The sequence below is a fragment of the Pieris napi genome, chromosome 7, assembly GCF_905475465.1.
Source record: "Pieris napi chromosome 7, ilPieNapi1.2, whole genome shotgun sequence".
NCBI classification, from domain to species: domain Eukaryota; kingdom Metazoa; phylum Arthropoda; class Insecta; order Lepidoptera; family Pieridae; genus Pieris; species Pieris napi.
This window is the reverse complement of record NC_062240.1, coordinates 1,558,201-1,585,595: the sequence shown is the minus strand read 5'-3', so window position 1 is coordinate 1,585,595 and position 27,395 is coordinate 1,558,201. Positions and strand designations below refer to the sequence as shown.

General features: G+C 33.5%; 1 protein-coding gene across 6 annotated transcripts in view; it reads right to left on the bottom strand.

Annotated features, from left to right (window-relative positions):
- LOC125050801 (muscle-specific protein 300 kDa) overlaps positions 1-27,395 on the bottom strand; it is a 157,846-nt gene that overhangs the window by 51,204 nt on the left and 79,247 nt on the right. For 5 of the 6 annotated variants that reach the window (XM_047650822.1, XM_047650819.1, XM_047650821.1 and 2 more), the window contains 14 exons: positions 27,089-27,266; positions 26,629-26,814; positions 25,851-26,198; positions 25,456-25,716; positions 24,864-25,334; positions 23,433-24,731; positions 23,053-23,226; positions 22,080-22,178; positions 21,725-21,962; positions 21,310-21,644; positions 18,773-21,223; positions 2,112-2,244; positions 1,309-1,481; positions 560-711 (listed from right to left, as the gene is read on the bottom strand). In XM_047650822.1, coding sequence (XP_047506778.1) covers positions 560-711; positions 1,309-1,481; positions 2,112-2,244; positions 18,773-21,223; positions 21,310-21,644; positions 21,725-21,962; positions 22,080-22,178; positions 23,053-23,226; positions 23,433-24,731; positions 24,864-25,334; positions 25,456-25,716; positions 25,851-26,198; positions 26,629-26,814; positions 27,089-27,266 — 6,498 coding nt within the window. The remainder of the gene's footprint in view (positions 1-559; positions 712-1,308; positions 1,482-2,111; positions 2,245-18,772; positions 21,224-21,309; positions 21,645-21,724; positions 21,963-22,079; positions 22,179-23,052; positions 23,227-23,432; positions 24,732-24,863; positions 25,335-25,455; positions 25,717-25,850; positions 26,199-26,628; positions 26,815-27,088; positions 27,267-27,395) is intronic. The other variant, XM_047650823.1, reaches the window with a different exon arrangement.

Here is a 27,395-nt window from a genome sequence, read left to right as displayed (position 1 = left end):
TAAGTGGATATATTCTATGTACACAGATACTATATGTACATATATATATACACATTAATTTTACAGAAATTTAACCTCATGAACAAAGTTATACAAACTTTATTAATTGGGTTCACGATGCCCGAGAACGTCTTTCAATCGGACTATTTTTTTTAATTTTGATAAAATTTTGTCTTTTCATATTACCTTTTTAAAGCTTACATCTAGTACTTACCAATATCCCATAATTATGTACATACATCAAGCTACAACACATATATACCTATGAAATTATGTTGAAATCTTTTAAAAAATCCGGTATGTATAAAATAATTAATACTGAGCATAGCGCCATCTATTTCCAAGCAGGTAATGTTATCTTATCTCTCTTTAAAACGTGCAAAATACTACATCACTTCAAATACTAAATGAATAATTTAAATTAGATTTATTTATATACACGCCTTTTTCCATAGAGGTAGGTAGAGACCACGGATCTCCACTTGCTACGCTAGCAACGTCTCGCTTCATCCACTTTATATCTCTAGTAGCTTCTGGATTCACATTCACTAATACTCACTTCTCATAGGCGTCTGCAAGGTCTTGTACACCGGCGCGCGTTTCTTCAGCCAACTGCTGCGAATGTGGTGTTAATAGGGATACGACGAAATCCGCGTGCTCCAACAAGTCGTCACGACTCTCTTCAAGGCTTGATACTTCAGTCTGAAGCTCCTGATAAAAATACATTAAATTCACAAGTGTGTAAGATTCTAGTGTGAAATTCGTAAAACATATATGATTAACTCTTCAATATCTTTGAATTTCTCTTATTTATAAAAGCGTCTACATAGTTTAGAGCTTTTAAGCCAGTTTTAAAGCATTACCGCTACCGATTGGTTACCTACTTGCTTAAAAACAAATGAGAAATGAGTATGACTTAAGCTGAAATTTGAGCGGACTTAAACTATGATATGATTAAAAAATAAATCATTGGCGCTACAACCTTTTTAGGTCTCAAATTTTCGTATCTGTTTTATGATCATTTGTAAATCAAATAGGCAAGCTGATCTGCCTGTGCCAGACACAAACCTTCGACTTTTTGGGTTTAAGGCAAGCCGGTTTCCTCACGATGTTTACCTTCACCGTTCGAGCGAATGTCAAATGCGCACACAGAAAGAACGTCTATTGCACAGCCGAGGATAGAACCTACGACCCCAGGGATGAGAGTCGCACGCTGAAACCACTAGGCCAACACTTCTCTGAGTGCAGGGCTAATTACGTCCTATCGACATCGTATGTACCTAAATACATTAACATTATTTTTCTCACCTGCAGAGCATGCCTTGTGTCCACAGCGCGTCTCCTCGTACTTGGACTAGCGTCTAACTGTCGAAGCCTATCGTTAGCAGCTGTGATAGCAGACGAGAGACCCCTTTGGGTGTCGAGTAGTTGGGTCCAACGGTGGAGTTGCGTGTCTGCGGTTGCTGCACGCTTGGCTAAGCCTGGTATAATAGGTACTCGATCAAATACGATAAATAAGTAAAAAAAATAGACGGAAAAAAGTATCAGATATAAAGATTGATAGCGAACTAAGAATTTTTGTATAATTAAATTAACTGCTTCAGAATATGTATTTATTATAACTCCGTTATATTACACATACAAACAAGAAATATTAATTATAAGGGATGCAACGGGCAGCCTTATCGCAAATAAGTGATCTCTTCCAGGCAACCCTAGTAAAAAAAAATACTAAATAAAATGACAAGTAACCCTGAAAAATTATACAATTACCAACCTTAATCTAAAATAAAAAATTGACTAAAACTAAAATCTATCGTGTCAATTACCAGCATCTTTCAGCAAACACTATTTTCTAATCACAAAATTTGGTATACAACGAAATTTATCCTATTTTATACACACACAATATACAGTCAAAACCGTTTACGACGACATCGTTTAGAACAACATACCAGTTATATTGACCAAAATCACAGGTACCGGCTGAATTGCATTGAATTACGTTCTTAATAACGTCATCGGCTGTTACAACTATCGGTTTTTACGACCAAATATGAGTCCCGTCGATGTCTTTATAACAGATTTTGACTGTATTGTCTAACAAATACCTTCGCATGCGATATTCCAACGTTCAGCGAGTTCCCTCGTGCGGTGCTCGACGCGTTCACCGCTCGCTGCGTCTGCGCCGCTCGACAACTCGCGAGCACGCTCCCGAACTACGTCGAGGAGCGGCTGCTGGTTCTAAAAAAACAGATGTAACTATAATATGATGTTGTTTAAAGGTGTTTTCCAGATAGTAATAATAAATTAGTAAAACAAATTAAAAATACTTGTATGTGGGTTGTTTTAATTAGTCATTTGTCAAACCTAAGTAGTTATATGTAATTTTTGTGTTTCCTGTCTACATACATAAAGAAACGTACTTGTAAACCAATAATGAATAAATCGTTTATTTGCAAAAAAAGTACAACATAGTGAAAAACTTAAATTCAAATTCCAAATAATTTTAATGCATTTTCGAAAACGTTGGAAAACACTAATCCATATCAATTTCAAAGAAAACATCTTTCATATAATTAGTGAAGATAAAATAAAAAAAATAGCTTTAAAGTGAATTCTCTTGTTTGTAAAAACTAATCTTTCTTAGTAAACTGAACTGCAGAATAACGCTTTCAAAATAAACATTCCTCATGCCTTGCAAATATTTTAATAGTCCATTGTTTAACTTACACAACCATGCAAAACAGTATTCGCACTTGAACCAACTTACAGACGATATTTGTAAGAACCCGAGATGTTCAATCAGTTATTTTTAACACTTTAAAATGACTTCATTCGTTGATTCACACAAGACTAAGTATATCGTAAATATAACCTTATCATATCACCGGCGAAAGTATTAAAAACAGTTATGTTGCATAGTTTATTTACAATGTTATCAGTGATAAGCGATAACTAGCGAAATTTCGTCGTACCGTGTAGTTATGACCTTGTCGATAATATTAGACTTAACATTCTTGTGATTTTTTTAATAAATAATAAATAAATCGTTTATTTGCAAAGAAAGCGGTACTGACTGGTTAGCAGTGGCGGATTTACCAGCAGGCTAAATAGGCTGGAGCCTAGGGCGGCAAATTTTAAGGGGCGGCATATTTAGTTCACACATTTTTTATTTCGGTTTACAAATTTAAAAAAAAATTATTATACACATTACACACACATAATACGAATTTCGAAAATTGGAGAGAAATTAAAATATTTAACAAAAATCAAAATATTCTCATATACAGTGCTAATTAATAAATATTTCAACATCTCTGCATGAACAATTCCTAAACGCTTTACTAATTATATATATAATTGGCTTATATATATATATATATATATAAGCCTACGGGCGGCAAATCTATAAATCCGCCACTGCTGGTTAGTTATAAAAAATGCACAGTCAACCATATAAAAATAGGCATACAAATGTCATATTAATTATTATGAGATCATAATAATAAATTGATAAATCGAACGAAAACTAGTAGAGTTCTGGACAATGACCCCGAAATTAGAAGTCTATGTAACACTAAGTATGGCTGCCGTATTTTGTCATTCAGGAGTCACAATTCGCGACTTTAAATCTTTCTTTTTGGTTTTTCTACCTGAATTTTCTTCCGCAACACGAAATCTAGGTAACTTTTGTGATGAGTCTAATTTTACCTCCAAACTTGGGAGTTTTAGTAATAAATTAGGTTTCAATTGCATTCCGTTGTTTTAACCTTACGACTCTAATGGAACATATAGACCTGGTGCTGTACTCTAACATAACGAGACTTTCTTTGTCTGTAATGAATTAATTATAAAACTACCGAAGCGATTTTTGAAATTCATATTAAATAATAATACTTTATCTTCACAATAACACAACAGAAAATGATTAAATATATGAAAACAAACGATGTAAAGCGATCTTACATAAAGCAGATTCTTCCATGTTTAAGCTTTCGTCTTTAACAAGAATTCAGACTATTAACAAAGTGTCGTTTTAAATATTTATCCACACACGAGACTGTTCATAGATTCTAAGCATCTCAATGTCAGTCTCAGAGCATAGGCAAAAACATTAAATATCTTTTAAATATTTGGAAATACTTCAGGCGGAAGTAGAAACTCGCCAACGTATTTGTAAATCAATTTAAAAACATAATGAAGTCATCGCCATTGACTTTGAGGTTAAACGATTAATCTAACCAACGTTATGATAACAATCTTAACATTTATACAAATATTTTAACTGGAGGATAACGATTTGTTTTATGGGATTTCTCGAAAAAATTTAATCCTAAATCGATATGTAAAATAAAATCCGTGATTACGTTTTGTTAAGTGGCATTATTATACTCTATAGTTGCTATTCTTTTTTATTGTCTATTGGAAATGGTATTTAATTAGATTTAATTTCTTTCAGTTTTTAACCACGGCACTGTACATTCTTAAAGTATGTAGTAGGCCTGCTGAAGATAGAGATTATGTAAAAAACTATTAAATAATGGACTATTAAATCACGTTTATATACTGCAGCAATAAACGTACTATAAAATAAATACTAATATATATGTTACTATGTATAAAAGTTGTACAAACATCGTATTAATATCTTAACTACTCTACCTAGCACATGTTTTAACTATAATGTCAGGATGTCAAAGTTGCTATATCCGAAAACATGAAGGAAAACGAGCATATTGGCCATGACCTTGGGACTTGCATGGTTATCGCATAACCGCTATTTTTAGCGTCGCTTCACATGGTCAAACGTGAGCGGTGACTAAAGAGTCTTCGCAACTCCCATTCAGACCTTAAATATTTAAAATGTAAAGTTGTGTCGTAAAATTGTTTAACAGTATTCGATTGTGTTAAATTGTTCCTATATTTTATAGACGAAATGGCTGGTATTATCCATTTTTAATGTCACTTATCTTACTATGAAAAAGATTTTCGGATAATTTCTGTACTAACATTATAACAATGACTAGCAGACCGGCCAAGCGTTGCTGTGGCTAAGATTTTTGTTATATCACATAGTGGTAAACTATTCAAGGGAAACGGTAGGAGAACACCAGTCATGGGGACCACCATGCTTTTTTGGTGGTTATGCCATTAAATTGTAGCTTATGTGAAACGTTGGTACTTTCAACACAGCGCCATGTGTTAGAATTGTGACTATCAATTAATAAACAAATATTTTGCAATAAAATAATACTGCGGGTATAAATTGAGATGTAAGCTATCCTATCTTTTAAGTTAGATCAAACTGCACACGGTGTGCATATTTGATTGATATCGGTTCGGTAGTTTAGGAGTCCATAGCGGACAAACAACGTGACACGTAATTAATATATATTAAGATGAAAAATTTGTATATTATATTCTGTTTGTAAAAAAAAATCAGGATCAATTTAAAGTCTTCTGTCATTATTAAAAAGCTCATTATGTATGTAACTAATTGTTAAATAATTCTAAATATAAAAAATAAATGTTCAGCCGCGCGAAGCCTGAGCAGACCCGTTACTTGTAATTAAGTTACAGTGCATTGAAAAATGTTATTACACTAAACAAAGTAAAGAAATTGGTATACATTAAAAATTACAATTAATTATTTAAACACGGGTTCTATCCATAATTACCACGAGTATTTTGTCTTTAATTAACTTGGGAAAATTATTAGGTACCATAATTCTATGTGAAATGCGTTTAGAGAGTATATATGACACAATTGATATTGGTTCACGACTGATAGATATTAATGTATAAACTCAAACTCAAAATATCTTTATTCAAGTGGGTAACCAAGTACACTTTTGAATCGTCAAGTTAAATTAATCGTAAATTTACATTTACTACCAGTTCGCAAGTCAAGGGCGTAGAGCGGGTAAGAAGAACTGGCAAGAAACTTTCCGCCACTCTTTTTAATTGCCAAGTATTGTCATACAAATTGTTTGAACTGGAGCAAATCAATCCCAAGGATTAGGATCATTTAAGTAGTCCTCAAATTTATAAAAAGCTTTGTTGATTAATTTTCATTTAACGAGGGCGTTGAATTTATTTAGTGATAATTCTCTAATTTCGCTTGGGAGTTTGTTGTAAACAACGATATATTAAACAAGAGCCAGAACCACTAAGTATGATGTTCTACATAAAAGAAAAGCGGAAAACTGTAACTGTGTAGCAGAACGACATCTGATTACATCCTAATTACATTACACTTGCGTTTGATAAATCTGAATAATTCATTAAACCATTTTAATATATGTTATACGTTCCTGGTGAATCTACTAATTAAAAAAATACTTATTTATTATTTATATACGTACCCTAACTGTTTTAACATATTATGTAATAAAGACAGGATTAGATGAAGATGAATATCTTAATTGGAGATATTTTTTAACATATATTTTAATGTAATTAATAGACATAAATATGTGTTATTAACGTTATAAGCTACAAGTGTTTTTGAAGACAAAAATACTATATAAAAAATAATATGATTTTGTCAAGGAATTTCATTAATTCCAATTAATAATATAAACATAAGTATCGCACTATTAAGTTCTCATTTTAACAATAAAACAAACCCTTGTAATTATTATTGCATTATTATTCAAGGATTTACACAGAATTTTGTAAATTCAGAAACGTCGTTGAACAATTCCTTATTATATGAAGACCGGTTCAGACAACCTAGATATTAATCAGGATACAATACAACGAGCCGAGACCACATAAAGGGCAGACGAGAAAGTTGAACTATAATGTATCTCTATTTAAATAATCCAGTGGCGCTACAACCTTTGGAATTGGCCTTCGATATTTGTTTCGCGATAAAGTTCCTCGAATAATTAGGTAATCCGCCTATACCTGACACACGCCGACAACTTTTTTTGGGCATGCCTTTACCAAGTTTTCCTTCACCGTACGAGCAAGTTTTAAATCTACACAGAAAGTCCATTAGTGCACAGGTTCAAACCTACGACGAAGATGAGTCGCACGCTGAAGCCACTAGGCCACTGCTCTTAACTAAAATCTTCCGAGTTGTAACCGAGAAAAGCGATCATATTCTATAGGAGTCAGACTTAAATCCTCGTTACCTAAGAGATTACAAACATTTATTGTGAATAATTGATTGTTAACTCGATCGAAGCACGCAAAATACATAAATTTAATGACAAACTCCTAACCTATTTTCTGTGTCCGACGTGTAAACCCAATGTTTGTATATAGTACACTTTGCAAGGATATTTGAGGGAAACAATGTCAACTGTAGCTCTGTAGCTTCCGCTGATAATTTCCTTAAAATAAACCAATAAACGGAAATTTTATACGTCGAACGATTTCGTAAAATATTCACTTTAATAATCACTGGTTAACAATTGTCACAATGAAGAAAATTACCCAATTATTACGACACGATAACAACAAAACTCACAAAAAATTAGTTGAAACCGTTTTTAAGTAGTGATTATAATTGTTTAATAGGCTATTAGAAATATTTTAATGGAATGTCTGAGATCTTAAATCCTAATTATTAAAAGCCCTTACCTCAATTTTACATTGCAATGAAATTAAAACATAATACTTCATTCATCAGACAGAATCCTAAACAAATTGTGAACGGATATAAAAGTGAAACCGGAAATCAACCAAAACTGTAAAGTCATGTAGTATGACAAAACCCACACTCACCTTCCTTTTTCGCGGAATGTTTAAAACTTACAAATCCGTAATTTAAGTAGTCACGTAAATACAAATGCACAATAAGAAAGTTGATTGTGTTTTTGATGACGGCGTTCTCATTGCTCTGTGTTCGGACGATGACTGAGAGGCCTTGAATTGACAACATTGCATGACATCACCAGTTAAGGCAACGTTTCGCTAATTGTACAATCATTTCGATAGTGATTCAGTATAGGGTTCCGACGGTTAGCGACAGGTGTCCGTATGTTTTGTGATAATATTGCTCGGACTTTGATGGTGGGTGGAAAGCCATTTCTTAACAAAGATTATAAAGTATTTAAAAGTTATTAATGTAATTCTTAAATTGAAAATTATACAGCAAGAAATTTATATTTTAAATTGATAGTGTTCGACACGCTTAAGTTATAAGATAAGACTATTTACTTAATTCAATGTAAAGGTAGTGCATTTATTATTTACATAGAAAAACATTAATCACATTCAAATTAGCCAGTTCTACTGTAGTTTTCAAAATTGGTAAAACAGTTCTTCCTACGTCGGTATAGCGTTACAACAATGTAAAGAGAAAACATCATATTACATTACTGCAACGATATTTATTACAAAACCACTAACCAAAAGTAATTCTAGGCAAAATATATTGTTACCTAGATTAAATAAGCCCCAGAGTCTAGACAGGAGTAGCTATCATTATTTATATAAAAGGGGGCTTCGAAGAAGTAGCGGGATTTCCCCAATGTATTGATTGCAATCACAATTGCTGTGATGTTAACGCTTGATAGAGGCTTTCACTCAAATAATTGTATAACTTCATATTAAAATTATTTTTAAGTTTTGCGTACAGAACTTGTCAATGTCAATAATATATAGAATTTAAAGACTAAATCTTCGCTATCAAAACAAAATATTGCGTTCTTAGAATACGATCATTTATATAAATAACTACTAGCCGTTTCGCGCCCGCTTTGCTGGACGAATTAAAATAAATTTTATGTTTCATTATTTTATTTTTTTTCATATTTTTATTATTCTTCTTTTTAACTTCCCGCTAAGAAAATTGAAATATTTCGAAAATCGAGTTTTTAACAGATGTTGACGTTTTGCGGTTCTAGGAAGCCTCTTTTGTTTTTATTAGCGGGAAAAATTTTCATAAAAGTAAAACAGAAATAAAAAAATGAAGGAACGTTGGAATAAATAGCCATAAACCATCTAGGAAAAATTTCGCATCGAATGGTGGTAGTTTCATGTCGATACGATCAGTGGTTTAAGCGTGAAAGAGCCTCAAACGAACACCATTTTCTTTTTATATATATATAGATATAAATGCTAGATTAATCATAATGTAATTGTATGAGCCTAATTAAATTATTTCAGGGAAATCAAAAAGGAAAATCACCCGTTTTTTATTAATTTAAATCATTGCAATATGCGAAATTTATTTTAAATGTTGAACTATATTATTATCGAAACGTAGTGCCACACTTCGAAAAATAAATAAGTATGGTCTATACTTATTTATTTGACTCTAAGCGAAACCATTTTGTATATATCAACAAAAAGTTAAAAACAATTGTGTTGATTCATTTTAATTTAATACTGAACTTATTTTCTCACAATCGAAACATATTGGTTTTTTGTAGATTTTTGCAAAAAAATTATAAATACGTGGTACAATGCTCACTCGTATCGATGAACCATGAATTGAAGCAATTGTGGTATCGTATTAACATACACACAATAGCTGTAATTGGAACATGTAAATGAAACTAGTACATTACTGACTATCATTAAATTTCATTGAAACATTTTTTTTTATTGAGCTGAGCCATTTGGGAATTAGGATTTAAGATTCCAACACACAGAAGTCCCAAATATATCTAATTGCAGCCTATCGAAGAATTGTAAATCGATAGGTAAAGGACAACTCTTTGTTTTTAATTTATGTTATTATTATTAATTACTTAAGATGTCATGTGGAACATGGTTTAATGGTAGCAGCTCCTTACAAAACTTTGTGTAAAAAAAATGGCGAGTAGCGGAGAGTTTATTGCCAGTTCTTCTCTTCCGTCCTACGACCTTGATTTGAGAACTGGCACTAAATGTAAAATTACAAGCATTAATATTATGTATTTCTTTACTGACAAGTCATAAGTGTACAATGTGTTACCCATATGATTACATGATTTTTGAATTTTGAATTTTTGATTTTTAAAAACCGTGCCACAAGAAAATTAATGCTACAATAGAGTAACTCTTCACGAGAGACTCTGATCAGGACTGAGTCATCCGCAACGAACCGTTAGTTGAAAAAATTGCCTCATTTATTTTATGTAGTTTTTATAAGGTTATTCGGTGCAAATTAAATCTACTAAATTTAATTTCTAATATATAAAATTATCGTGTCACAATGTTCGTTACTATTCACCTCCGAAACGGCTCGGCAAATTCTATGAAATTTTTTATACATACTCAGTAAGTCTGAGAATCGGCTACTATCTATCTTTCAAAACTCCAAAGTGATAGAGTAGTCCACCCTAAAAAAATTTTTTTTTATTTTTTCGACAAAATGTTTCGCTTATATTTTTGTATGATACATCATACAAAAATACATACAACCCTTAATTTTCACCCCTCTACGTTGATCGAATTTTTTTAATTGATAGTTATTTTTATTGAACTAAAAAAAAATCCTACAAATAATATGCATGGCAAAACAACGTTTGCCGGGTCAGCTAGTATTAATATAAAAGTTCTTTACGCAGGCGTGGGTTTTATTAAATAGCAATATATTTAACGAAATATAGACGCTGCACCTCGCCTTAAGAGCGACCAAGGGTCGTGATGTGAATTCAATATAATTCAGGCCGGCTTTTGATAATTGTATTACAGTCCGATGTCTGGACAAGATGTGATATTTTTAACAAGATGTAAATGAAACGGGTTATGAAATATGGGCTTATTAAACATTAAACTATTACGTTAAATTAATTATATGTTATTAAATGAATTAATAAGTTCATAAACCTTGATGATCTAAATACAGTCAACACTTCGCTTTAGAATGATAACCTCGTATGTCCAGAGAACCAAACATTACAGGAAACGAAAAATGTTTCATTTCGTGAATGTTCGTTTAAATATTATTTTTGTCCATAGTTTTGGATGGTAAGGACACATTTATTAATAACATAAATAAATCATTACTTCATTAGAGTATACCAGTTAAATGACATAATAGTCTAAGGGTCTGTTTCACAATGTACGGATAAGTTCTAAATAAGTTCCAAATTAGCTATTTATTACTTATTGGTAGGATAAACAGTATTGTTGCGTTTCACGACTGTCAGATAGCGCTACTCGTCACATAAAGTCCATCATAAGTTATGAGTCCGATTAAGTGTCAAATAGCTCAATTTACCTTCCAAATAATTTGTGTTGCATAGCTATTTGGTACTTTATCCATACATTGTGAAACAGACCCTAAGAATAACAAATTAATGGTTTTTTGCCATACAAGGTTATCATTTACAGCGACGAAAATCTGTTATAACGACATCGAAGGGCTACTCATATTCGGTCGTAACCGATAGTCATAAGTCTATGACGTTGTTATTAAGTACCTAATACAATAGAATTCAGCCGGGACCTTTGATTTTGGTCAATATAACCGGCATGTTGTTCTAAACGATGTCGTCGTAAACGGTTTTGACTAGTGTTGCCCAAATGCAAGACCAAGACGAGACTTAGGCCAGTCTTGGTATTGTCTTGCGTCAATACACCTGGTCTCGGTCTTGGTATTGGTATTGCGCTCTCAGTCTTGGTCTTGGTCTTGATCTTGCAGCAAGAGTCTTGCAAGTCTCGCAAGACTTGCAAATACCTATTTGCCTAGTGCTATTTGTGGGGGCTTGCGGGCTATTCTGGAGCATTCACCAATGTACAATGTTCATCAACCAATAATAGCAGGCAGGCTACAGGCATTGTGTTGAGATTAGCAGATTTCATTACAGTGTGCGTAGGTAAATTTTTTAGGCAATTTGTCGTACTCGTGACTGGCGCGCTTTGCTACGTAGGTACTGTCGTTAAAGTATGTGTAAGTAAGAAACGATGTAGGTACCTACTACAACAAAATTGTATTCCTTAGAAAAATAATCGTCGTACCTACACGACGATTATTTTTATTTATTTAGTAAATCATCGCTGAAGACAATAGTCGCTACTAGAGTAGGTACGATAGAAGTTGATAAACCGACACTGCAATTCTCGATGATTTTAAAACAAAATGCGTAAAGCAATATGACGTCGCTCATATTTGGAGCTTTTCCACGTTTCAAGTTTGTTAAAATCACCCACTTCCAATTTTGCAGTGCAATGTCCTTTAAAAAGGTATAATAGGTAATCTATATATATAAAAATGAAACCCGTTTTCCGTTGTCACGACATAACATGAAAACGGTTTGACCGATTTGTCTGATTTTTTTTAATAATATACCTTGAAGTACGAAGATGGTTCTTACGGAGAAAAATTAAAATAAAATTGAGTGAATCAGTCTAAAAACAACACTTTTCTATATTCCCATACAAAATATTCGTAATAATACTTAAAAGTGAATTTGAACTTTAAAACCATAGCATAAAGTTCAAGTGTTAGTGGAGGGGTTCCGGGAAGGTAAATTTTTATTTTTTGACATAATGTATTTGTTGTCTTATCAATTTTCTTTTTTTATCTTACTAGCTAGACCGGTGTCCCGAATAGCAGAATAAGTATTTTAAACAAATAAAGAATCGACTGTTAGGCGGTACGATGTTCGCCAGGCCAGCTAGTAATAATATAAACTAGGTATATTTTTATTACTTACAACAATTTTTATAAAATCTACCTATCCTTACAACTACATTCTTCCTTGCGAGGACAACATAATCTATTTGCGTCCGTTCTGAGCACCCGGAAACTTATTTTATTCTTTAGAACATGGGCAGTGGCGGCGACCTTTGACATGAAAGCGACGGCGGCAACACAAAGTCTAGAAGCGGACTAAATTTTTACCTATTTTGGTGGGGTTGTCAATGTTGGCATTAGCACAGAAAAATAAAATTAAGTAAACACAACGTTTATCCACTTTTTAATAACTAGGTATCCACGATAGAATATTTTTTCTACTAATTTCCTAAGGGTCGATTCGACCAAACTTCAATTTATACACGAGTAACTATACCAAGAATAATCTATTCCATGATTTTAATCTCGAGTAAATCCATAGTCGTTTGTCCACGTAATCGATAGTATAATTGCGCTAGGAATAACAATACGCGAATAGCAAGAAAATGGTGAACGAAAATAAAACTCGGCAAACAAATGTTGTTCTACAACGGGACAGTGTAAGAGCATACATCATGTCAACTCGATTTTGCCGTATTATAGTGTGAAAAAGTAGCTTTTAACAGGTGTCAAACGACAACAAAAAGTTTTTATTTCTTGTTTGTTTGAGGCTTTCGTCTAAAAACGAACTTCTGTTGAGCCTAGTTGAATTTCATTCTAATATTATAATAATAAAATAATAATAATAAAAATCTAAAAATAAATAAATAAGTAATAAATTGTTTAAACGTTTCATTATACAATGCCAGACTATTAATTTAGTGCGTTGCGTTGACTTGAAATTAAAACACTGAATACATATTTGTGAAATGACAGAAATCAGCTGATTGGACTGACTGACGCCATTAAATTATTCTAGGAATAGCTGTTATTCCGTGCAAAACGGCGGTATAGTTGCAATTCCCGAATAAGCCCACTATTCTTAGAATTTGTAGTTAGTAAAACGTAAAATTTATTTACTCTCGATTAACTGACGATTTATTCTAAGATTAAGATTTACTCTTGTTTGGTCGAATCGACCCTAAGTACTCAGTCTAAATATCTTTTTCATAATTTTTGTTTTTCAATAATATGTTGTGTGTAATTGAATGGTAAACTCTAAATCGTGTCTAAAAATTGAAAGCACTGACATGGCATATACACTTTTCAATCTTGCTGCTCACATTTTAGTACCTAGGTATCACTCACTATCTATCATTTACCGATATTAACAATGATTATTTCGAAATCAAAATATTCGCAATTCAATAGATGCAATACCTACTTAGTTATTAATTATCATCTCGCCCGACAGCTTTTAACGCTGTAGTGTTCGAATTCAAGCCAGTGTGAGAATGTATTTAAATAAAAAAAACTCAGAGCATTCAATTTATACCTACCTACTGCTGGGACATCTTCAAGGTCATTTAATTTTATACTCCTATACCAACCCTACCAAAATAGGTAAAAATTTGTGTGCCTCTGTCCGTACTCTTTGTCGGCGAATGCGGCGCTCAGTGTCAAATGCTGTGTTACACTTGTTGCAAACCGCGGCGTCTTTGTCGGTAAATTATCAAATAAGTAGGTATTTAATACACCGACCGACCAACAGTTTATTCGCAGAACGTCACATTTCCCCAATCAACTTTGAACCTTAATTCTTTAGCGATAAACTTGAAAATCTGTTGAAGAAATTTGATAGATTGTAGTAGCTTGATGTGCTGGCGTCTGTACCATAGTATTAGCTGCCGTAGAAACTGTTACTAGACCTACTCGACTCGCTGTTAGTTTTAAATTTTGCTAAATAGAAGAATAATATAAACTTTGAAACATAAGTTTCACACCTACATGATGTTTATATAATTTTGTTAACTATAATTTTAAGCACATACCAACCTACGAGTACTAACGTTAGATCTGGGGGCCTACCATGAACTTTCTTAAAACAATCCAGTTGAGATGCAGTTGAGTTTAGGTACGTAAAGTCAATCGCATTTTTTCGTACCATGACCGCCTATAAGCTGAATCGTATTAGCATCGCAAGACCGAATGAAAGAACGATAATTTTGTTTGTGGTTTCTATGTAAGTTTAGAAATTTAACTGTCAAACTTAATTCGACAGATGTTTCTATAAAAATAAATAAAATATAAAATTATTTTAAATAATTCATCAATTATAATAAGCTATTATGTCTTAATATATATTTATTTAATATAAAACTATTCTTTTGATATATTTTAAATTTAAAGTTTTCTGGTGCTGTGCAGTTGACACTTATTATTTTTAAACGTTTCCTTCAAATTTTGATAGGAGCTTTCAATATATTTGTTGTTTACAAAATTTCGGTTTCATAAATATAGTTTTACAAATTGTTTAACTTATAAAGTAATATGATGGGGTAAGTATTGTTCAAAAATTGGTTTATTAAAAATAAATATCTATATCGAAGTGAATTGCTGATATTAAACTCTTTGCATAAGATATTACAATCAACCTATTACTCGAAAATCATCAAGTAAATAATGATAAAAATTGATTCCTTAATATTTTACAAATTCAATTTATACGTTAACTAATTCATATAATATAAATAATTCTATTGTCTTTACAGCTTAAACCTGACAAACTCGCTGAATTGAGAGAAGAAAATATATAAATAAGAATATATGTTTATATCCAATTGAACATTGCCTGATTCAAGACAAGACAAGACAAGATTTTTCTTGATGGAGTCATCCTAACTAAATAAATACTGTTATTGTAATACTTTCAAATGGCTTATTATTTACACATTATAAATTTGAGAAACACCTCTGTTTTTTTAAAGAAAAAGCAGAGGAGAATAATACAATTCATGAACATAATGAGGAAAAATTTAACTATAATAAATATCTACTAGTGATATGGCATTATTATTTATTGTAAATATGATATATTGGGGAATTATGTTTTTGTTAGACATGCCTAAATAATTAATTAAAATATTATTGAACCATGTGCAATTATTTGTAGGTACACTGAAATCTTCAATGAGTCAAAGTAGTTAATCTATAATAAATTATAAAATCAATATCTTCGAAGTCGGTAGAAGGGCATTGCCGTCTTGTTTCTCATCTCCGTCGATATTTTAATAATTTATTTATTATCACACTCTCTAAACTCAAAATACCCCAAAATATAAAAATTATATTTTTTTTCATATGTTAGCCATAGTAGATAAATCTTATTCTTTTAACTTTATTAACAAGTTTTAATACAAATATTGAATTTTATAGGTTCTAAACTATTATTTGGACATTTCGATACAAAAAAGTTGAACAAAAAGTAACTTTTTTAGAATCGCTTATCCTGTCATAGTTGGAAGGCGCAACTGTCAAATTTCGGTTCAGCCGAGCGGTCATGGTACGGATTTTCATACAAATTGAACGAACGAAATCTGATAATCGCTAAGGTCACGTGGGAACCTAAACTGTCTCGTTTTTTCGATGTCATGGTACGAATTAGCGATGCATCTCAGTTGTAGGTTGTCAATAGGCTCGCAATAAGAGTTCATGGTAGGCCCCCAGCACATTAGACATAAACAAGCATAACATATTATTATAGGTAGATACCTACAAGGTATGAACTTTGCTAGAAAGTTATTAGGGAACAGATTTGTGAGTATTAACACGCTACCTACTTAATAAATTGTTGAAATATAATAAGTACTTACCTACCTAATCAATACAATACGTTTCAGGGTGCTTTCAGACGAGCGGCACGTTGCCAATTACAAATACAACTGCAGCCCTTAGTTTAGTGTTATGATTTGTAATACCTACGGTTTTGATACTGGGGAACGTTTCTCAAAATCGGGATTGAAACCAAATACCTACTTAATAACGCCCAAATCTCAGTTTGTCTTAACTGCAAGACGCAAGAGTCTTGCAGGCTTAAGTATTGTCTTGCTCAAGTCTTGCAGGGTTCAGTCTTGGTATTGGTCTTGCTATAATAAAGCGGTCTTGGTATTGGTCTTGGTCTTGCAAAAACGCAAGAACAAGACTGCAAGACCAAGACCGATTTTGGGCAACACTAGTTTTGACTATATCTACATGTCTTGTACGTTAACTTTGTAGTTGAAAAAAGCAGTGACCCAGTCTAAAGGCACTGGTTCGTACAACATCGTGAGTAAGCCGGCATTAGACTCAAAAAGTTCACGACGTGTGTCAGGCACAGAAGACTGATCACCAGACAGAATAAATCACGAAACAGATACATCTGGGTCCAGACCAGAGGTTTGAATTCTGAGAAATTTGTACTGTTCTACATGTTAGATTCTACATAAAAACTAAGTGTTCACGTTATATAAATACCCCCAAATGTGTTTAAACGGTCTGATACATAAAATTTAAAAATTTACTTATTTATAAATTTAAAATTTAAACTTTGACTTATAGTTCACTAGTAAACTATTTATAAATATAAAATAATAATATTTAAAGTTACTTATTAATATTAAAATTTAGACTTTGTAACCCACATAAGGAAAATGCTTGGTCCTATCATAGCAATAAGTTTCAGTTATTTTTATTACTAAAACAATGAAACTCTTCCGCATTCCGCAAGAATAGTAATTTTAGAAACTAAATAAATGGGAAATGGGTGGCCGCCGGTAATGCATAAACTTGAACCATAAACGGTAAGTGCATTCAACTCAAAATACCGTTTGCGTAGCGAAATCTTATTTGAATTTCATCGGTAATAAAGTATATATTTAGATAATAAAATGTTTCTTCTTGTCGAAAATTCCCTAATTATATTAAGGATATTGTGGACTGCGTGAAAATATTATCTGTTGTTGTTAGAACAATTTTTAACGAAAAGAAATTCATAAAGAGAAGAGATTCATTTGTAGATGTTAGTAATGAATAAAGTCAAATACTGGATCCATTACATCATTAGAATGCTAGCCAGGGGAACAATTACTTGCGAAATATTATAAAGATAAGGACAGATATCGAAGCCGGGACTTTTTATGTCATATAATATAACACGTTTTCCCTGACATCAAATTTTAATGACACAAATGCTTAATGATGCTAAGAAAAGGTATTCCTACTTTTAATAACTTGCGAGACATTTTGCATGTTTTTCACATAAAAAAATTTAACTTTAATAATACTTTTAATAATTTAAAGTAGAGAAACAATTAAATTGTAAGTCCCTCTAAACCCTTATGTATATATAAACGTGAGAATCACGATAACTACCTTTGATTTTTGTACCAATAAATAATGTGATTTCATTATGGATATATTATAATAACTAAATTATTGTTTAAGAGGTCGCAAAAAATCTACACAGAATACACGAAATCCACTGGTTCGAAGCCGCGGATGGAATCGATGGTTTTCTATAGAAATAGTTTAAAATGTAAAACTATGACAAACAGAACGCGAACTACGAATCGCGATTATGTTATGTGACCTAATTCTAATTTGCATATTCTTGAAATGTTATTATAGGCTCCTATAATGTCGAAGCGTCATGAGCGATAGATCAATTTCAATACGGTGTAATATAAATAATTCAATACAATACGAAGAACTACATAATCGAAACGTTGTGAGTTCTATCGATCAGAAATAAATTAAATTTTTCTTATCCATCTCCTTGTAAAGGTTGGCGATCATCATGGCTATTTTAATTTTGGATGCCGCGCTTCAAGCAATGACTTGGTGCTTTGACCTGACTATTGTCTAAGGTTTTTCAACCAAGACGTGCGTCTGCGGCCATGTCTCCTTTTACCAGCTACTTTGTCTTGTATGATTAGTTAAACGAGCTCGTATTTTTTGGTATTACGTAAAACGTGTCCAAAATACATATAATTAAATTCATAATACATATATGTAATTAAAGTCGTTAATCGTCGAATAACGCTGTTTCACGGATTTCATCAAAGCGTTAACACAATAAATGCAAGTTTTGCAAATACCAACATCGCGGCAATATATGTCATTAATATGGCAACATTGACATAATATCAAATAATTATCTATCATATGGCAGTCTCTCACGCGGTACTTCCTTCGTAGTTCCAAGTTATGTAAACAAAAAAATGTTTACAAAATATAATCGTTGCTTAATATTAAGTATATACAATCTAATAAGTGCATAGGACTTACCTCTAAGTCAGACTTGGCGTGGTTCAGCTTCTCGAGGTGCAGCCGCAACGCGTCCACACTAGTCACAGGTTCATCAGGAATCTCATTCTTATCCAGAATTGCCTTAATCTTCTCTACGAGCTGGCAGAAGTCCTTCCATATCTCCAAGTCTTGTTCCAATTGCGCTTGACGTGACTTCGCCGAATTCAAGGTGTTCTTTAGAAGCTGTGTATTCTTCTGGTGTTCTTTCGATAGCTCTTCCTGTTCAGACGGTGTTAGGGAAGACCATATTTTGTCTACTATGTCCTGCATTCGTTTGCCAACCAAGTCCTTCATTTCTGGCTCCGATGTACTAAAGAACGACTTGTGTTCTTCTAAATCAGCTTCGATGTTCTCAAAGTCGGTCCCATTTTTACCCATTCCGAGACGGATATTCGCTTCGTTTACCCAAATGTTTAATTTCTCAACCATTTGTATGTATTGCTGTCTGTATTTCTTGTTGTCTTGAAGATGCTTTTCACGGTTCGCCAATTCGGCAGGGAGAGACGTTTTCAATGAGTTGCCATCAGATACCATCTCGAGTAGGCTTCCGGGTACACCATCGTCATTTTTGATAGCATCTGTGATGTTAGTAAATTTATCTAAATAAGATTGCACGTTCTTCGCCAATGCAGCGTGTTCGACCAGTTTCTTGTCGACACTGGCCACGTCTCTACTGAGTAGTGGTCTTGAAAGAACGACTGCTTCATTATCGTGTAGCCATTGTAATATTTCTGAGAGATCTGCAGCAAGTTTTTTGTGTTCTGCCGCGGCTCTTTCGTGTTCTTGTCTCTTAGATTCAACTGTACGTCTTAATGTCAACAACTGTTGCTTCAGGGATTGCAACAATTCAGTTATATTGTTTCTATCAATCACAGTGCCTTCAGCGGCGATTTGTTGACCTTTATCAGTTGCAGTCGCTAACAACGCTTCACAGCCTTGGATTTTAAGAATGATATCGTCATATCGTTTAATCTTGTCTTCTAGAGAGTCATTTGATCTTTCTATTTCGGATGTCAATTCCGTGTATTTAGTAATAAATTCTTCAATTTCCTTTACAAGTGCAAAGAACTGCTCACGCAATAATAACAGTTGTTTGAGTTTCGATATTTGGTCTTCAATTGTACTCATCAAATCATCTTGTTTAGTGAGGATGTCCTGTAAATCATGCAAATTTCCTCCTTGCAACTCATTTAGCATAGCTTTGTTTTTCTTTAAGTCGTCCAGAATAGTTTCATATGCTTGAATGATTGGTTGAACATCTTCCACTTTACTTCCTATTGGTTTGTTCAACACTTTTAGTTTGTTTTGAATCTCGTTAAGGAATTCAAGGGCAGCTGCAATCTTGGCAGCGGCGTCCTTATATTCTTTGATGTGTTTTAATAGAATATTCTTTTTGTCGTGAATAATAGCGTTAATTCTAGCAAATCTATCAGAGAGGATGTTCACTTGTTCTTTAAGTTGTAACTTATTGGAGTCAGATAAAGAATCCATAATATCTTTGGATTTATCTTTTATCTTATTGATATTCTTTTCAACGTCATCAGCCTCTTTACTGAGTTTTTCAAACTTAACTAATTGCTCCTCTAGTATTTGAAGGCTTGTAGTTCTCAGTTCCGGTGTAGCGGCAACTTCAGCTTCATTCAACCAGCTTTGAATCTTCGCAACATCAGCCTCAAATTCATTTCTAATTTGCAATAATTTATTTAAAGCAGCGAGCTTCTCATCTATGGCCACTTTTGCGGTTGTGTACATTTTGTTAAGATCTTCTAACATCGCTTGAAGTTTAGCTCTGTTTTCATTCGAGCAGTCTTTGGATACGGCGTTTCCCTGTCGGATAACTTCACTTAAAGTATCGTTTTGGAAATCAGCGAGCTCCGTTTGGTGTTTCTTGTGAGTTGTTACTTCTTTTTCAATTTTTGCGGCTTCTAAAGGAATGGAGCCGCCTAGTTTCTTAACTTCAGCTAGCTTAGCTTTGAGCCAATTCTTTGCTTTCTCCATATCATTCTCTAATTTCTTTCTGATTTCATTACACCCACCCAGTCGTTCTATTTCTTGTTTAATCAAAGATGCTAGCTGCTTTTGTTTAGAAGCTAATTCAGCTAGTTCCGATTCTAACTGCATTTGCTCTGACGGTTCTAATTCAGATTGAATATTGCTGAGCTTTTTTTCAAGAGAGTCTATGGCTGTCTTCTTACTGTCTGCCTCTTTAAGAAGAGTAGCCATTTTTTTCTGACGTTCCTTTACAGCCTTACTTTCAAAGCCCAGCGGTTCAGGATGCTGTACAGTATCAATAGCTTTTTGAAGCCATTCATTTTGTGCAGCAACTTCACTCTTAGTACCATCTATAGCTTTGTAAGTTATCTCGAGCATTTGTAATTTACGCTGAATACGTTTACCAATGTCGTTGTATCTTCTTTCGACAGATTTCATCTAAAAAGGAAATAAAAAAATTAAAATGCTCTGTTTGGAACGAAAGGATACATAAATTATTGTGATCTCAGAAATTTTTACATTACCTGTTCTTCTACTTGTTGAGATTCCAAATTACTAACAATATTAATAACTTGGGTTCCTATTGTCTTTATGTTCTCTACTTTCTCTTTGCCATCCTGATCAAACTGTGATGAAAGTTCTTTCAAAGCATTGAGTTTCTGTGGGCACGGCAAACCGGAGCCCTTATCGGCCAAGCACATTTTCTTGAGTACAGCGTCAAACCAATCGTGGATCTCCTGACATTTGTGGCGGAAGTCATCAATAACGGCTTGGTTGCTCTTTTCCCTTTCAATAGATTTCAAAATTGTCTGTTCCAATTCAGCTAACTCTTCTTCTAGATTGATTTCATCTTCGAGGCCTAAAATAATTAAAACAATATTTTAAAACTAATTCTCAAGTCTTATAAATATTATTTCCCAAACAGTTTTTGCAACATACCTTCAGTTTGAATTTCAGTTAGTAATCGATTCCTCTTCTCGGTCAATGACGCAAGAGCATCATTCATCGCAGCCATGTCTTGTTTAGCTGCTTCAGGGCGGAGTTTTGATGGATTTGAGAGCCAATCATTGGCTAAAGCTTTGTGAACATTTATCCAATCTTGAATCTCAAGAACTTGTTTCATCGCCTCCTCCATTTCTTGAACCGCATCACGGAGAGTTTCTAGATGACTTTGTACCTATATTTGAAAATAAAGTAAATGTCGATCCTTAAACGATTTATTTTGTGCTTGTGCAAAAAAAATCAAAAATATTTACAATCTGAAATTACACTTTGCGATCAAACAGAGCCTTACCCTATTCTCTAACGTGTCCAATTTCTCGTTGAACTCGGGTGCTTCGACATTCTTTAGTAAAGCATCGACGCGGGCGCTGCCCACTTCACTTACATGTTTCTAAAGACAAACCATGCGTCACAACAAACAGTGCTGGTTAGTAATTACAAAATCTTTAAACCATAAAAAATTGATTATAACGTGATTATTCACTAATGAATATAATATTTTTATTAATAATCAATTTTTAAATGATACTAAGTACATTGTAGTGCACAAGTGGCTTACATTACGATTGAAACAGTGCTAGTGTATTTTTAATTTTGGGTTAATTCAAATCAGTTAAATAATAAGGCAGCGAACATTTTATCACCCTTTTGAGTTGGTAAAAAACAACTTTAAAAACTTGACTATGCTTATAAACCTACATTTAATATTGATAATATGCCCACTATACCAGGTGCAAAAAATACATAGCCAACGAAAGCCTTTGCTTCATCCTAACTACTTTTAACTATCTACCAAATTAGTCAACATTAACTATGTACAATTTCCTTACTCTGATAACAACTCGTTGGTTCTGTTCTTTTTCGGACCTGGCAATCTTATAAATTAGTTTGCAATAAGGTGAAAATTTAGTTTTTAAGATAATTGTATCTGAAATATCTTTAATATTATTTAGTATGTCACTGAAATTACGTATTATTACGAAAATAGTTAAAGAGAAAATCATCCATAAAATCATTTCATCAGTATTGATTCACGTCAAAATCCAAGCACATCAAACGATAGCGAACGGATTGAGCATTCGTAAAGGCAATCTCCTCTACATAAAGAAGCATTGTCATTATTTATGTATGATGTGTGTATTTATCTATATTGTAAAATATTTATATACTTCAATAAAAGAAAATGGGAACGCTCAATCTATCTCTATGGGTCAAGGCAAAGACAACAGATCTGCAGCTAAGACATTTGCAGTTGCTCGCATTACCTGATCAATAAGGTCTTCAAGTCGGGCTCTGACGTGTAATTCCCGCGGAGGGATAGGCAGTGGGGCACTGTCAGCCGGAGAGGATGGACGTGAAACAGATGCTGCGGCCGCTGAACAAGCTGCCACGGCTGCTGATAAACGGCTTTTTTCTGTTTGGAGACGGTTGTGAAGTCCCTGGACATGTTTAGAATTGTATTATCAAATTTAATGGAAAGACCAAACGTCTCCCTTAGCCGTTGGGGAATTTATAAATAGGTAAACATTTAAGAAAAATATTGTTATTTTGCCTATTGATGACACATCCAGCACATAACAAGTGTTTTAAAACTAACGCAGCATGGATTTAAGACATTTTAAAAAGTTTTCTGCAAGTCACTTACCCTGGCTTTCTCAAGTAAATCTCGGCCGTGAGCTAATCCATCCACTGGTACGTCTAACTCCGTAATGGCAGGTTCACATTCGTCCAAATTGTTCAAAATGCTTTCTAATGTATCTTCGTACTCCTTAAACTTAGCCAATCCCTCTCTCAGACGTCTTTCGATTTGAAGAGCAGTGGCCAATAAGCTCTTATGACTGTCGTTTACGTTCTTCAACTGTTTTCCAACAGTGTCTCTGATGGACGGTGCCGTAGCTTCATATCTCTCAATTTGAGCACGACCCAGGGCTTCCAAATCATCCAAAGTGGATTGATACTTCTGGATGTCATCAAGCAGCACCGCATGTTGAGCTAATTGTTCTTCAGTCTGTTCTCTGTTCGATATGTAAAGAGAATTGTGTGCCATCAATTGGAAAGATATTTGCAGTAACCACTTTTCTGTGTCTTGTAAGCATTGGTGATAATGGTTGTAGTCTTTGATTTCAGATTCTAGTTCCATTTTCTTTGCAGCGCATTTCGCTCTCAGAGCAGCGCATTTCTTTTCTATTTCCACAACCGCCTCTTTGACGGCCGGCTTTCTGGCCCAACTGCTCAATTCATTGGCCTCACATTTGATACGTTGCAATTCAGGCGTTTTGTTGTCAATTTCATCTTCAATGTGTTTGTATTTCTCGAGAAGTGTCTTCATTTCACCCAATTCTCCACCTGTCGGGGGAACTTTGTCTAAGTTCTGTTCTGTATCCTTGATCCATTGGTTTATTTTATTTTTCGAATCTTCAAAGTCCTCCCATTTGCCAATGGCTGCTTTAAGCTGGGCTGTTATAGAGTTCAAGTCTATCTTAAGTTGATCCCAGCTTTCTTGTAGAACTTTGACGTCATTTCTGAGTGCGTCCTGTTCTTCGGGTGGAGTGTTATTTAGTGCTTTCTTAAACGCTTCCTGTAAAACGACTAATAAGTGATGTCCCTCGGTCATTCTATTGCTAACAAGTTTTATAGTCTCCAGTTTGTCTTTAGTAGTGTCGATATCTCCTACTCCGATTGAATCGTGCACAGTGCCGTGGGCTGTCTCCAACCATTGTTGCAGATCTTCTTTAGCCTTGATAAACTCTGTGTGGTCTGACAGATTCTTTTCTCCATTGGAAACTAAGCTTTGTATTTTCGTTAAGAGAGAGGTGTATTCGGTTTGTAAATTAACCGTTTTATCACGCACCCATGCGCATGCACTAAGTTCCATCAGATTTTCACATCTATCATTAAGTTCTTCTAACACATGTTTGTTCGCTAATGCTTGAGCTAACAAATCCTGTCGAATACGAATACAGTGTTAAGTTTTATAAATAAAATATGTATTAAGTAATATCATACAGACAAACAATAAGACGTTATTCGATACATTAATATGGAATTGACAGTAGCTAGTAGAAAATATACTTACGCGACATTTTTCCAGATATTCTGGAGTGATTTTATCAACTTTTTGTACAGCATTTAATTTTGAATCAAACTCTTTGACCCACTTGGTCATCTTCTCCGATGTTTCTATGAAGTCGGACCACGTAGACAGGCATTTTTCTAGAAGTTTCTTTGTATCTCTACAAATCTGTTGTAAGTTTTCCCATTCGATTTTCAATTGTTTAATATCTTGGTTAATGCTATCTTTGCCTTCATTTCCAGTAGTTTCAAGAACAGCTTCGCTCAGAGCCACCGCTTTGTCCAGTAAGGCTTTGCCCTTAGGCAAGGATCCAATTATTTTATTCACGTTCTTCTGTTTTTTCTGTACTTCGGCTTTTTCACCGTGTGAATCAGCAGACTGTTGGATCTCGATTTTGCAGTTTCGAATCCAATCATAGAAGTTGTCATAAGATTCTTTGTATTGAATGTGTGAATTGACGTAGTCTTCGAGTTTCTAAAAAGAAGAAATGAAAATATAATGTTACGATTATATAAACGATGTCAACTAAAAATAAATTATTTTGATTAGATTTTTTTGAAATAAAAATATAGGTTTCACCAAAGGTTATACTTACAGTAATCATGTCGTCAACAGTTTTCTTTATATCGTCATATCTTTGGAGGGTGTCCTCGAAATCTTTTGTCTTTAACGAGGCATCTTCTTGTAATTTTTCGTTCAATTTATTGACCAGATCTTTGTGAGAATCAATATCCCTGTTGAATGTCTTGAATTTTTCTAGTTTAGCCTTTTTCTCTGAGAGGTCGTTAAGTAAAGAATCATCTGATTGGATTTTCTGATCAATATCATCCAACCATTCAACTAGTACTTTGTGTACCTAGAATATGAACAGTTTTAAAATCAGCATTAGTTAATACTCGTATTTATACAAAGAAACTTAAAATATGCTACAGGAAAACATATACTATTTGGAATCTGATATGGATTTAATTTTTTTACACAATCACCCACCTTGGTAATATCATCAAATTGAGAAGCTCTGTTTGTTAGCTTATTGCGAACATCTTGCAAGTCCGCAATAAGTTTATCAAACTCCTGTTTCAAATTGTCAGTATCTTCTTGTATTTTAGCTGCGCCCGTTTGTTCGGTGTTCATTATTACTTTTTCTTTAAGTTCTAGTAAATATCTTAGTTTATTTTGTCCTTGTTCTAGGGATTGACGTAATAGTTTTACGGTGTTAAGTTTGTGGTTGACTTCTTGAAGGGTGTTGGGAATTTCGGCGCATTGGTTTAGTTTTTCTCGAGTTCTGTCGAGCCAGTCTTGGCATTCTCCGTAGAGAGCGTTGTGTTGTTGGTGTTCCTGTTTAAAAATAAGCTGTCAACTATGCAACATTGAACAAAACAAATTTGTATACTCGGTATAGCCAATGCAATAAAAATTACATACATATTTGGCTATTTACATCCAGCATGCAAAAACAGAATTAAACATAAATAAAATTATATGCACAAAAACAAATACAATACATATTCGATGAAGCTAGCTATTATATCGCTACCCAAACAGTTTTATCATAAACGGAGAACTTATTAAGAAAACCTGAATTTCTATTGCATAGTCGGTCCCACAGTTTATAGAGTATGTTTATGAATAAGACCGTATCATGTCTGTATTTTTCTAATCTTGTATTTTAAATGAATAATATAGGTATAAATTAAAAAAGCCCTCAAAACAAGCTAAGAAATGAAAAATGTAACAGTAATAAACAAATATGACTGCATATTTTTACCTGGTAGTGAAGCTCCAATCGCTTCATAACTTCTTTAGCTAAAGATAGTATCGCGTTATACTTCGTAGTTAGCTGAGTGATGCCGTTCGATATTCTTGTGTCTGCGCAAGTTTCTAACAAGGTCTGCGCTCGCATGTTAAGCTTATCTAACTCGGCTTGCCAGTCGAATAAAGTTTGTAAATGACCCTATAAATACACGTATTGTCAATACAAATGAATAAAACAATCTACTAATGTTTATAAGACTTTTCAAGTTCTGCAAATGAGAAAATCAGAGAAATCCAGATTACGGGTTAAATTAATACTCATAATTTATAATTTTAATGATAATAGATATCTTAGTTAAGTTGTCCATTGTAAATCTACAGACTAAACAAAGACAATTACTAATTCGAAATAATACAATACAAAGGTAGGCTTAAGTAAAAAAATTATCTCTTGATGAAATGTTTCTACTTACTTGGAACTCCTCCAGAACGATTTTCTTTTGCTCGAGGTTATTTTGAAGTTTATTAAATGATTGAACTAATTTTTCAGTCTTCGACAACCACTCCAGGGCTTCCTTATAATGCTCTTCGTACTCCGTCCACTTAACTATACCACCTTCAATTAGGGCCTTGGTGCTGTTTAGCTGCTCGCTGCAACATGAAAAACATTATTTTAAAATAACTTAACATTTACTTTGAACTCCTTTGATTTTCTTTCAGAAGAGAGGGTTCACCAAAGCTTTACTGATTGATATAGAATTAATACTAGACTTTAAATAT